Source organism: Psammomys obesus, unplaced genomic scaffold, assembly GCF_907164565.1.
Source record: "Psammomys obesus unplaced genomic scaffold, mPsaObe1.curated_primary_1811, whole genome shotgun sequence".
Classification (NCBI taxonomy): domain Eukaryota; kingdom Metazoa; phylum Chordata; class Mammalia; order Rodentia; family Muridae; genus Psammomys; species Psammomys obesus.
Genome location: NW_026591598.1, coordinates 5424720 through 5436953, shown reverse-complemented (window position 1 = coordinate 5436953; position 12234 = coordinate 5424720). Strand labels below are relative to the sequence as shown.

The window sequence follows — 12234 nt, the reverse complement described above, 5'->3', positions numbered from 1 at the left end:
GAGGCGGGGAGAGGGGGGAGAGGGGTCAAAGAGCCAGCCAGTGAGTTCGTATCAGAGACAGTTGAGTTTTTTTTTTTTTAATTGTGAACACAACTTCGATAAATATCTTACTATTAGTACACAGATCTTTGGATAGTAGTTCAGTGCTGCCTTTTGTATAAATTCTTAGACGTAAGATTGAGAAAGCACATATTCTATGAATATTAAAGCAAAAGTTTCTAAAAAACTCATAATTTGAGGGCTGAAGAGATGGCACACTGGATAAGAGCAGTTGCTACTCTTCCAGAGGACCTGGGTTTCGTTCCCAGTATCCATGTGGAGGCTTACAATAGTCTGTAATTTCATTCTCAGGAAGATACAGCTCCCACTTTTGGCCTTTCTGGGCAATGCATGTACACAGTGCTCAGGCAAAACACATAAGATAATATGAAAAAAATGAGTAAAACATTTATAATTTGTTTATAACATGTAGAATGTGCTGTAGGAGTTTATTTTTTAGTGCTTATTTTTATCATACACATTTACTCTAGATTATTATTTAGCTTCAGACATAGAAGTGGTATCTATTAGATTGTTAGATCATTGAATAGTGTAGACCACATAAGAAAGGGAGAGGTGGGAAGACAGGTCAGTCAGTATAGTGCTTGCCATGCAAGTATGAGAACTCGAGTTCCATAGCCACTCTTCACATAAAAAGCAGACATGTGCTTGTGATTCCAGCTATGGAAAAGCAGAGATGGGTGAATCCCTAGGGTTCACTGGCCAGCCAGGAGAGCCTGATTGAGAAATCCAAGGTCCTAGTGTGGGAATCTTTCTCAAAAACAAAGTGGCTGACCACTGAGGAACAATGCCTAAGGCTGACCTCTGGTCTTCACAGGCATGTGAATAAACATATACAAACACCTACCTAATCACACAAACATGTACAAACACATAAACAGACACATGAAGGAAAGAAGGGAGGAGAAAAGGGGTGGAAGGTGGGGAGGAGAAGTGAACAACAGAGGGAGGAAGAGAAGAGATCACTTTATACTTGAAGTTCACTTTGGTTGGCTGATGTTAGACATTTCCTATAATTATTGAAAGAAAATTTGAGGTAGAAATTCCAAATACCGTTTTATATTTCTCTGTAATTAACACTATCAGGTTTAGTGGGTAATATGTTTATTTGTTAAATAACTAAAATAATGCTTCATTAGAGTCAGGTGTGGGTGGCTTCATCCCAGCACTCATGAGGTCTACAAACTTAATTCCAGGTTAGCCAAGGGTACATATTGAGACCCTGTCTCAAGAAATAAAAGTAAATAAATTCTTCGTTGGAAGTATAATATGTTGAATTGACGGAACTGTTTTGTCCATTAGTCATTGTAGAATTCTGTTCACTGCTTGCTCATGAAACAAAATTTTGGTTTTTGTTAGATTGAATAAAAAACATGAAACAAGATAAAAATAAAGGAGAAAATGGTGGGGAAAATGACAAATTATAAAAAAAATTGGGTTTTAGAAACAAGATTCTGACTCTCAAATTAACTGTGGCTTCTTTTCCTTTTCTTTCTTATTTTTTTTAAGATTTATTTATTTATTATTTATAGAGAATTCTACCTGCATGTGTACCTGCACACCAGATCTCATTATAAATGGTTGTGAGCCACCATGTGGTTGCTGGGAATTGAACTCAGGATGTTAGGAAGAGCAGCCAGTGTTCTTAACCTCTGAGCCATCTCTCCAGCGCCCCTTCTTTTCCTTTTTTTTCTTTTAAATTTTATTTGTTGTCTTTGAGGCAGGGTTTCTCTGTGTAGCCCTGGCTGTTCTGGAACTAGCTCTGTAGACCAGGTTGCCCTCGAACTCAAAGGATCTGCCTGCCTCTACTGGGATTAAAGATGTGCAGCACCACACCCTGTTTAATTGTGACTTAGTGACTTTTTACTGTAGGTTCAGTTGTAACAAGGGTGCAGGATGTTAACTTTCCAATGTAGACTTAGGATTTATAGGCAATGAAGTTACTAAAAGAGAGAGAACTGACTCTGGATTCAATGTTTAGGCTCCTTCAACTTCAGTTTCCCTATTTGTGCAAATAGGATAAAAAGTAATAATAAAAAGGAAATGATTTTTCTCTCTTCCTATTCTTTAATACATTTTATCATAGAGAATTTAGGATGTATATAAATAGGCAGAATTGTATTATAAACTCCCATGTACCTAGCACCCAAACCCATACAAACTTCAACCCGTGTTTAATTATATCTCTTCTAATTTTCCTCTCTTTTTTTTTTTATGCTTTTTTTTTTTTTTAACTCAGCATTGAGGAGATGGCTCAGCAGGTAGAAGTTCTTTTGTTTTGTTTTGTGTTTTCAAGACAGGGTTTCTCTGTGTATCCCTGGCTGTCCTGGAACTAGCTTCTATAGACCAGGCTGGCCTCGAACTCAAGAGATCCACCTGCCTCTGCCACCTGAGTGCTGCATGTACCACTATGCCCAGCTGCCTCCATCTATTTTAAAAAATTACATTTATTTATTTTACATACCAAAAAATAAACAAACATTATTCAGTGTGTATGAAACTACATTAATAGACTGCCTGAGTCATTTGTTTCAAATTTGCAGCCATTTTTTAACTTAAAAATGTTTTTAAGAACTTTATATAACAGTATTGTATTTATAGAATTTTCACTCTCTTCCCCTGTTGTAGCTTAAAAACAAATAAACAACAAACAATCTCTTCTGAGAACATTATCTTTTTATTCTACAAGAAAGTCTATCCTATAAGTAAATACAACTATAAAAATTCTAGATTATGCCATATTTCTGACTCTGCCATTTATCTAAACTTTGACTTTCACCGAATATTTTTATTTCTAAATCTTTCCTGCTCTATCAAATGGGAATAATTGGCCTGCCTTTTTATATTTTCATAGATATGTACTTAAAAATATCAATGAAATTATTTAAAAAATCACAGGTAGGCTAGTGAGATAGCTCAGTGAAGGTACGTGTTACCAAGCCTGATGACCTGAGTTCAATCCCCAGGACCCCACATGGTAGAAGGAGAGAACTGACTCCCACATGTTGTTCTCTGACCTCCACAAATATTCTATGATAGGCACATAAGTAAATAAATAGATAAATACTAAAAGACTAAAATTGTATGCTATTATGATACAAAAACATATTCAATCAAAATATAAAAAGAAAAGAAATGTAATTACAACTATATATAATGGTAGATACCTTAATACCAGTATTCAAGAAGCATTACAGATATGTATCACCACCCTCAGCTAGACTCTGTTTTTCACCTGTGATAAAATACATATACCATTAAATTTATCATCTGTACACTTAAATGTATAGTTCACTAAAGTACATTCACTGTTGTGCAAATAGACACTAGAATTGTTTCCATCTTGGAAAACTGAAACTAACAACACAGCCCCTAACAACATTCCTTCCTGTCCTGTTTGCTTGTTTGTTTGTTTGTGAGACATGGTTTCTTTGTGTAGTACAGACTGTCCTGGAACTCACTCTAAAAGTACGGTCTAGAACCAGGCTGGCCTCAGACTCAGGGATCTGCCTGCCTCTGCCTCCTGGGTGCTAAGATTAAAGTCGTGTGTACCATCTCTCTTCTTCTGGTCTTCAAAACATGACAAAAGACCATTTACTTCCTTGTTTTGTGTCAGGGGAGGATAAATGCATGCTACCCATTAGAGGCAATGTGTGTGAGTTGTTGCCTGCATGTATGTATGCGCACCATGTGCATGGCTAGTGCCCAAAGGAGGTCAAGGTGTCAGATCCCCAGGTACTGGAAATTATAGATGATTATGAACATCATGTGGGTACTGGGAACCAAACCTGGGTTTGCTACCAGAGGAACAAGTGTTCTTAGTCACTGAGCCATCTCTCCAGTCCCTCCACCTTACTTTCTGAGAAACTTTTTCACTGAATCTGAAGCTCAAGGTTTCAGCTAGACTGCCTGCACACAAGTCCCTGGGAACCACCTCTCTCTGCCTTCAGTGCTGGGATTTATAAGCACACCTAGCTTTTACATAGGTTTTTTTCCCCAAACCCAAACTCAGGTCTTCATGCTTAGACAGTAGACAATTCAACCACTGAGCTATCTCTCTGACCTTCATTTTACTTTTTATATTAAGTTTTGTTCTTCATTTTCTTTTTTATTTATTTTACTATTAGTCCCATCCTCCCTGGATCTTATATGTACTTGCTTACTTCAGTTTGCATAATTGCTCTTCTGTCCCTCCCAGAGGATAGTTGTTTGTTTTTAATGAAGAGAATAGAATGAGATGAAATTGAAATGCTAGGAATAATGTTATTTTTTTAGAACTAAGTTTTAACATTTATTAGCTGTACCTACAGTTCTAACTTACTCTAGTTGAGATTATGTAAATATGGACTTTAACTATGTGATACTTTTTTTTTAATCTCCCTGACAGGACCCATTGGGGCCCAGCCCCTGCTCATAGTGCCCAGAAGACCTGGATATGGTACTATGGGCAAACCCATTAAACTGTTGGCTAACTGTTTTCAAGTGGAAATTCCAAAGATTGATGTCTACCTCTATGAGGTAGATATTAAACCAGACAAGTGTCCTAGGAGAGTCAACAGGTAAGAATCATGAAGTTTAGCTGTCATTTTCTGTTTGTATTTGCCTTAGTAAATTATTTATGAGTATTTTATATATTTGAATAACAATAATACATAACACTTTGACCAGGAAAACATGACAATTTTGAAATTTGTACTTCAGCAGTGAATGATAAGAAAAATCTTCAAACGTCCTTCAGATTATCTCAATATTTATGAGCTTACATGTTATTCATGTGGCAATAGAAAAGATACAAGGCACATTTACATGTTGTTTGAAATCTGGCGAGCATTCTGAGCACGTCTTTTGTATTGCTGTTAGGTAATTTATTGTTTGTGTATATTTTCTTCCCCAGCTCATTTTACCATTTTCATAATGCTTCCTTTAAAATGATGGTGGTATTCATATACTCCCATTTTTAAATTTTAAAAAATAAGTAAACAGGGGCTGGAGAGATGGCTCAGAGGTTAAGAGCACTGTCTGCTCTTCCAGAGGTCCTGAGTTCAATTCTCAGCAACCACAAGGTGGCTCACAACCATCTGTAATGAGATTTGGTGTCCTCTTCTGGCTTGCAGGTGTTACATGCAGAAAGAACACTGTATACATAGTAAATAAATAAATCTTTAAAAAAAAAATAAGTAAACAAAAAGTAAAAGAAACTTGTAATTTAATAGTGTTAACAAGACATGTAAAAATATGAATGTTGGATCAATTTTTCTTGACTTAACCTACTAGTTACTAAGATTCCTGAATAACTGAAAGTGAATGAGACTGAGACATTATTTGATGTTAAAACAATAACTGTGAGTGTTTTCGTTAAGGTGTTACAGAGTTCTTTTGAGGGTAGGAAAGGTTTTGGGGTGTAATGTTGGAAATAACCTCTTAAGAGGTCAGTTAATCCAATACAAATGAAATCCAGGGAAGTTAAATGACTTAAGAATACACTTTAGCAGGAAAGATGAAACTAGAACTCCAGAAGCCTGACTTGGAAAAGAAAGAATTTAGTTGATCTAAAACATTAGATCCTGTTTGTCCATCTATCCAAATTGTGTTTGTGTGTATGCTTATAGGACAGTTGGGCATGGTGGCACACATCTTTAATCCCAGCACTTAGAAGGCAGAAGCAGGAGGATCTTTGTGAATTCAAGACCAGCCTGGTCTACATAGTGAGTTCCAGGACAGTCAGAGCTATGTAGAGAGATCCTTTCTCAAACAACAAAAAACCACTATGAAAGTAAATGAGATGAATTCAATAGTAGGTAGAAAAGAACAGATATTGTAGGGTATGATTGTTAATCTTCCTTATCATCTTGACTGGATTTGGAATCACCCAGGAAGCACTTTACTTGTGATATGGGTATATTTATAAAGGTTTAACTGAGCATGGAGGACCTACCCAAAATATGGGTGGTACCATCCCAAGGACTGTGGGTCCAAAGTCAATGCAAAGGGAAAAAGGAGGAAGCCAGCTGAGAAGCAACATTAGTTTCCTGAGTTTCCTGACTATGGACATAGTATGGCTGTTTCATGTTCCTACCACCAAGACTCTTTTGTTGCAACCTTTTATCTGTGAGCTGAAATAAACCCTTCTTAAATTACTTTGTCAGATATTTGTAACAAGAAAAATAATACAGAAAAATAGTACTAAGTAGATTTGTTGCTGGGATAAAAATGTAATTGGGGAGAGAGGAGGGAGAAGGCTCAGTGGGTAAAAGTGCCTGTCACCAAGCTTGATTGCTGACAACTTGAGTTTGAGCCCTAGGACCCATATGGTAGTAGGAGAGAACAGACTCACATATTTTCCTCTGATCTCCACATGTGTACCATGGCATGCTTCCCCACATATACAAAATTAATAAAATAAAATGTAATTAGACCTCTGGAATGGTGGAAGAAGGATGCTCCCAAGCCTCAGGTGTTGGAAATGGTATACAGGGTTTGTTGTTTGGCCTACTGGGTTTTGGTCTCTTTAGTCTAGTCTCCTAATCCTCTCTTTTGGACTGGGGATGTTTACTTTGTGCTGTTGTGTAGTGTATACCATACATTGGAAGATCTGGACTAGAGAAGCTCTAGAATGTTGTCAGCAGAACTTATGGGTCATTCTGAAGGGACTTTGGAAGACCAGAATGCATATAGCAGAGGCCTAGCTTATGAGAATTCTGGAAGTCACTCAACTCAGAAATAGGCTAGCTAGCTCATCTGTGTCATATTCTGGCAAAAAAAAAAAAGAAAGAGAGAGAGAGAGAGAGAGAGAGAGAGAGAGAGAGAGAGAAAGAAAGAAAGAAAGAAAGAAAGAAAGAAAGAAAGAAAGAAAGAAAGAAAGAAAGAAAAAGTCTGGCCACATTTTGCTTTGTGTTCTGAAAATCTGAGTGAGAATGAATTAAAAAGCAATGGACTATATTGTTTGATAAAGAATTTCAAGACAGAGTAACAACATCCTGGCATTACAGACATGGCCCATCATATTTCGTTTTTCAATATTGTCAAACACCAGCTTCAACAGGTCAGGGTACACTGAGGCATGGAGTTGGTGTCAGGGCTAGTACTCTGTAACTGGAGAAAGACTGAATTCTTTAAACTCTTTGAACTCTTCAGGAGCCTGAATTCTTTAACTTTTTTAACTCTTTGGGGGCTGGCGAGAAAGAAAAGGGAGAAAGAATCACACACATGCTTGGTGGATGAAGTAAGACAAGCTCCAACAACCTTTATTTTTTCTCTGTTTTTTTTTATACTCTCTAACGCAAAGTTCTCTATGTAAGAAGAAAAATTACCTCATAGCCTCATAAAAATAATTATCACAAAACACATAAATTTGTTAGACAAGAGGGAGTTACAGCAGGATTATTGATTACATGTTTTTCTATTAAAACTCGTACCTCACTAAACATTCTTTATCTCAAGTTCATTATAAGTCAAAGCAATAGTTTTATCTATCTTTTATTCCAAAAGCTCAATTATAAGTTCAAAGAAATAGTTTTTATGAAATAGGTTAACAAAGATTACCAAGAAACAGGTCATCTATCTTATGTCTTATTTTTAAGTCTTTTATAGTTAAACTAGCTAATCATCCATTCTTTGTTCTTATGCTCATAATAGAATTATCCACTCCTTGTTCATGGCTTTTCTTTTTTTCCCCCTTTTTTAATTATTATCATTTATTGAATTTGTATCCTGGCTGTGGCCCCCTCCCTTCTCTCCTCCTGATTGCACCCTCTCTCCCTTTTCTCCCCCTATGCCCCTCCCTTAGTCCACTGATGGGGGGGGTCCTCTCCTCCCCTTCTATCTGACCGTAGCCTATCAGGTCTCATCAGAACTGGTTTTATTGTCTTCCTCTGTGGCCTGGCAAGACTGCACCCCCCCCAGGGGGAGGTGATTAGAGAGCCTGCCACTGAGTCCATGCCAGGGAAAGTCCCTGTTTCCCTTAGTAGGGACCCCACTTGCAGACTGAGTCTACAGGCTACATCTGAGCTGGGGTTTTAGGTCCTCTCCATCCATACTCACTCATAAGTGGTAATTAGATATATAATACTGGCTAAACATACTAAAATCTATCCTCCTAAAGAAGCTAAACAACAAGGAAGACCCTAGGGAAGATACTCAGTCCTCATTCAGAAGGGCAAATGTGATAGACTTCGGAAGCAGGAGAAGACAGGGAACAAGACAGGAACCTACTACAGAGGGCCTCTGAAAGACTCTACTGATATCGAAGACTCTACTGAGGTATCAAAGCAGAGACTGAGACTCATAGCCAAACTTTGGGCAGGCTGCATGGAATTTTATGAAAGAAGAGGGAAAGAGAAAGACCTGGAGGGGACAGGAGCTTCAAAAGGAAACCAACAAAACCAAAAAAAAAAAAAAAAAAAAAAAAGAAGAAGAAAAGAAAAAACTGAGCTTTGGGGGCCCTGAAGAGAATGATACCCCAACCAAGGACAATGGATGTTTGCGGCTTTTCTTATCATGGTGCACACTGAGACTTATGACCTTATTCCTGGACCTAACCTAGAATGAATGTTTTCCTTGATCATTAACTTGTCCCAACCCTATTTTTCTTCCTAGTGTGATTTGCGTGCTTGTAACGCATAAAAGCTCACTGAACGCATTTTACAGTCTTTACTATTCTACAAGGAAGAAGTCCATTTTACATTTAATTCTATAAACTATCTGAGCCATTTCTCCAGTCCTGCAATGAACATCCTTTTTTTTTTTTTTTTTTTTTTTCCCCGAGACAGGGTTTTTCTGTGTAGCTTTGGCTGTCCTGGACTCACTTTGTAGATCAGGCTGGCTTTGAACTCACAGAGATTTGCCTGCCTCTGCCTCTCAGAGTGCTGGGATTACAGGCCTATGCCATTGTGCCTGGTTAGAATTTGGGTTTTTAAATTCTTTAAACTTTTTAAAATTACCTGAATCAAATCAGGAATTGTATAAAATCATTATCAGCAATTATAAAATCATCAATTCACTTAAACAGCATTTTTTTCATGAAAGTACATCTTCATGTTGATCCACAGGAAATTTGTCCAACAGAGTGGGCTAATACTCAGGAAGCAATCACACCAGACTACAGAAAGTGAGGGTCTCCTCATACCCAGTAACACCATACCAGATATATGAGGAATATAGAAATGATAAACACATCGGCAGCAAGAAGCAAAGGAGACAAAGCCCCTGGAGCCATGCCTTTCCAAGGTACAACCATTGTAGCCATGTAAAACAATGGGGCGTCTCCAGGAAGCTTACCTGTCCACTGCAGTTCCTCCTGCATAGCAATGACCACAGTTCCTTCTGAAAATTGCCAAAACACTTAAGGGTCATAGTGCAGCAGTTCTAACTAACTTTTTCAAAATGGATAAAGCTACATCAAATTGTTTCTCATTAATATAAAGATTACATTGCTATCTTCTATAACGTCAGAGTTATCCTCTTTTAAGTAGGTGGGGTTTTCTAATAATTCATGAGTATGAGGTATTTCTTATTCTAATGCCACATATAGAGATATGTGGCACTAAGGCATTAATCATAATACTAGAATAAGTATTGTAGCAAAACAAGTTTCCACTGTAGTCGGAAGAGTTTTCTTGGAGAAATACTCAGAAAATGCTCAGGAGTCATTCTGTGCGTCAGCTTCTCTACAGACTTACTCTCTAGACTTATTTTCTGCTTTTGGGTATATGTGTTGGTCTTGTCTCATTTGTTGTTGTTGTTTTGATTAAAAATGACTTTAGTGGCTGGAGAGATGGCTGGGCAGAGCACTGTCTCCTCAAAACCATCCGTAATTCCAGTCCCAGGGGATCTAACACTCTCTTCTGGTCGATGTGTGTGGTACCAAGCACACACATAATGCACAGACATTCATGCAGGCAAAGCACTTATACACATAAATAAACATTTTACATATATAAAAAAGAAAGCAAATGACCACTTGATAAGACAGCAGGTTCAATAATTTAAAGTGGTATGTATAGTTTTTAAAAAGTAAGTGGTCACAATAACTAAAATTCAAATATTTTAGAAGTATGACCTTAGGTTTGTTCAGCTAAATATACATGGAAATAAACTTGAGTAGACTTGCAAATTTCTTCAAGGTCATTAAATGTTAAAATTAGATATGTGTAGCCTGGTGTGGTGGCACATGCCTGTAATCCTAGCACTCAGGGAGGCAGAGGCAAGTGGATCTCTGTGAGTTGGAGGTGAGCATGGTCTACAAATTGAGTCCAGGAAAGCCAAAGCTACACAGAGAAACTCTGTCTTGAAAAACCATAAATAAACAAGCAAACGAATAAAAGAAAGAGATTAGATCCTTGTTCATTAAATTATAATTTACAGTCTGTGCACCACAGCATGATGGCATCAGAAGACTAAGATGTAGGAAGTAATAGGTGAGGAAAGAATGGGAAGGTATGCTGTAAACCTTTATAAGACTCAGCATGCTAAGGTAAGTTCTATTTTCAGAATTAATTGCAGGATCAGTTCTTAATTTTAAGCTGTAGTTTGAAGTTCTAAAAAGATGAACGAATATTACTTTTTGTAAGAATTCTCCCTTTGCCAGACTAAGTTTATTAGTGAAAGGAAGCTGTTAAATGTTAGATAAAACTTAGCCCTATTTACTTAAATATTCTTTCCAAAATTTTATCTTAAATACTTTTATTAAGTTGAAATGTTGGGCTGATTGGCCTAGCATAGTGGCACCTTTAATCCTTGCACAGAGGCAGAAGAAGGTGGATCTCTGTGAGTTCCAAACAGCCTGGTCTACATAACAAGTTCCAAGTTAGCCAGAGCTATACAGTAAGACCCCATCTTTAAAAAAAAAAATCTGGCAAGATCACTTAGTAGGTAAAAGCACCTGTTGCCAAACCTGATGACCTGAGATCCCCATGGCAATAGGAGAGAAATGATTCCTACAAATTGTCATCTGGCCTCCACATGCATGTCATGGCATATGCACCTATCCATATACATACATAATACATACATACATACATACATTACATACACACAAAATAATATAATTTAAAATTTTCAAGTTAAAATGTTATATATTTTAATATGTAGTTTCACATCTTCTAAAGTTAAGAAATTGTTTTAACACTGTGCAAATGTTCTGCTAAAATATTTACATTTGCACAAAAATATCAAGAGACTATATTCCTACCTTCTCTACTTCCATTGTTATAACAGAAGAAAGATATTTCATAACAATACTATATTAAAACTAAGTTAATAGTTCCCAGTAATTGCTAGAATTCATTCCTTGGTTTTAGAATGTTTGAAAGCTAGGTTATAGAGGGACTTCTTCAAACTCACCAGCAGTATAAATAATGACATGGAGACTTTTTTTTTTTTTTTTTTGGAGACTTTTATATAGTTTAAAACTTAGGCCTTTTTCTGGGGCAGTCTCCCAGCTACTGTTTAAACTTGACCCAACTATTCTAGCCTAATTTAGGAAATCTCAGGTTAAATGCTGTTGTATGAAAAAGGAAAAACAAATAATTATTAAATATATTGAAAACCTCACTTTAAAAATATGCAAACTGCCAGGCAAGGTGGTGCATGCCTGTAATCCCAGCAGAGGCAGATGCAGAGGCAGGCAGATATCTGTGAGTTCCAGGGTAGCCTGGTCTACACAGGTTGTCTGCAGAACTGGGAGACACTCTTCATGGTGTCTTTACAACTTCGACCTACTCCAAACTACAATGCAGCAAGTGTTGTATGAAGCCTCTCCCCCTTCCTCTGACACCTGCTTCCTCCTGGTCCCTTCCTCTTAGCAGAACCATTGACATATAACGCTGAACCTCTTTTGTGTGTCCTCTGCCAGAGCATGGGCTCCCTCAGCCATAAAGCATGTCAGCGCCAGGACTGCACCTCCCTGAGAACTCTGGGTTGGGCTTTTACTGTTCCCAGTGCTGGGGACTAAGCCGGGAGCTGTGCTTGCCGGTCACACACTGCACCGCTGACAGCTGTGCACCCACAGCTCCAGAAGTCTCAGGCCACAGTCCCAGCTCACAAAGACCCAGGGCAGGGAGGTGTGACTCCAGGGCACGTGCTGCTCTTCCGGAGGAGCAGAGTTCAGCTTCCTTCCTTCCCTCCTTCCCTCCTTCCCTCCTTCCCTCCTTCCCTCCTTCCCTCCTTCCCTCCTTC

General features: G+C 37.9%; 1 protein-coding gene across 1 annotated transcript in view; it reads left to right on the top strand.

The window, feature by feature from the left end:
• The window catches only part of Ago3 (argonaute RISC catalytic component 3), an 87661-nt gene that overhangs the window by 8306 nt on the left and 67121 nt on the right, over positions 1-12234 (top strand). The window contains exon 2 of the mRNA XM_055611338.1: positions 4448-4619. Within this exon, the coding sequence (XP_055467313.1) occupies positions 4448-4619 (172 nt within the window). The remainder of the gene's footprint in view (positions 1-4447; positions 4620-12234) is intronic.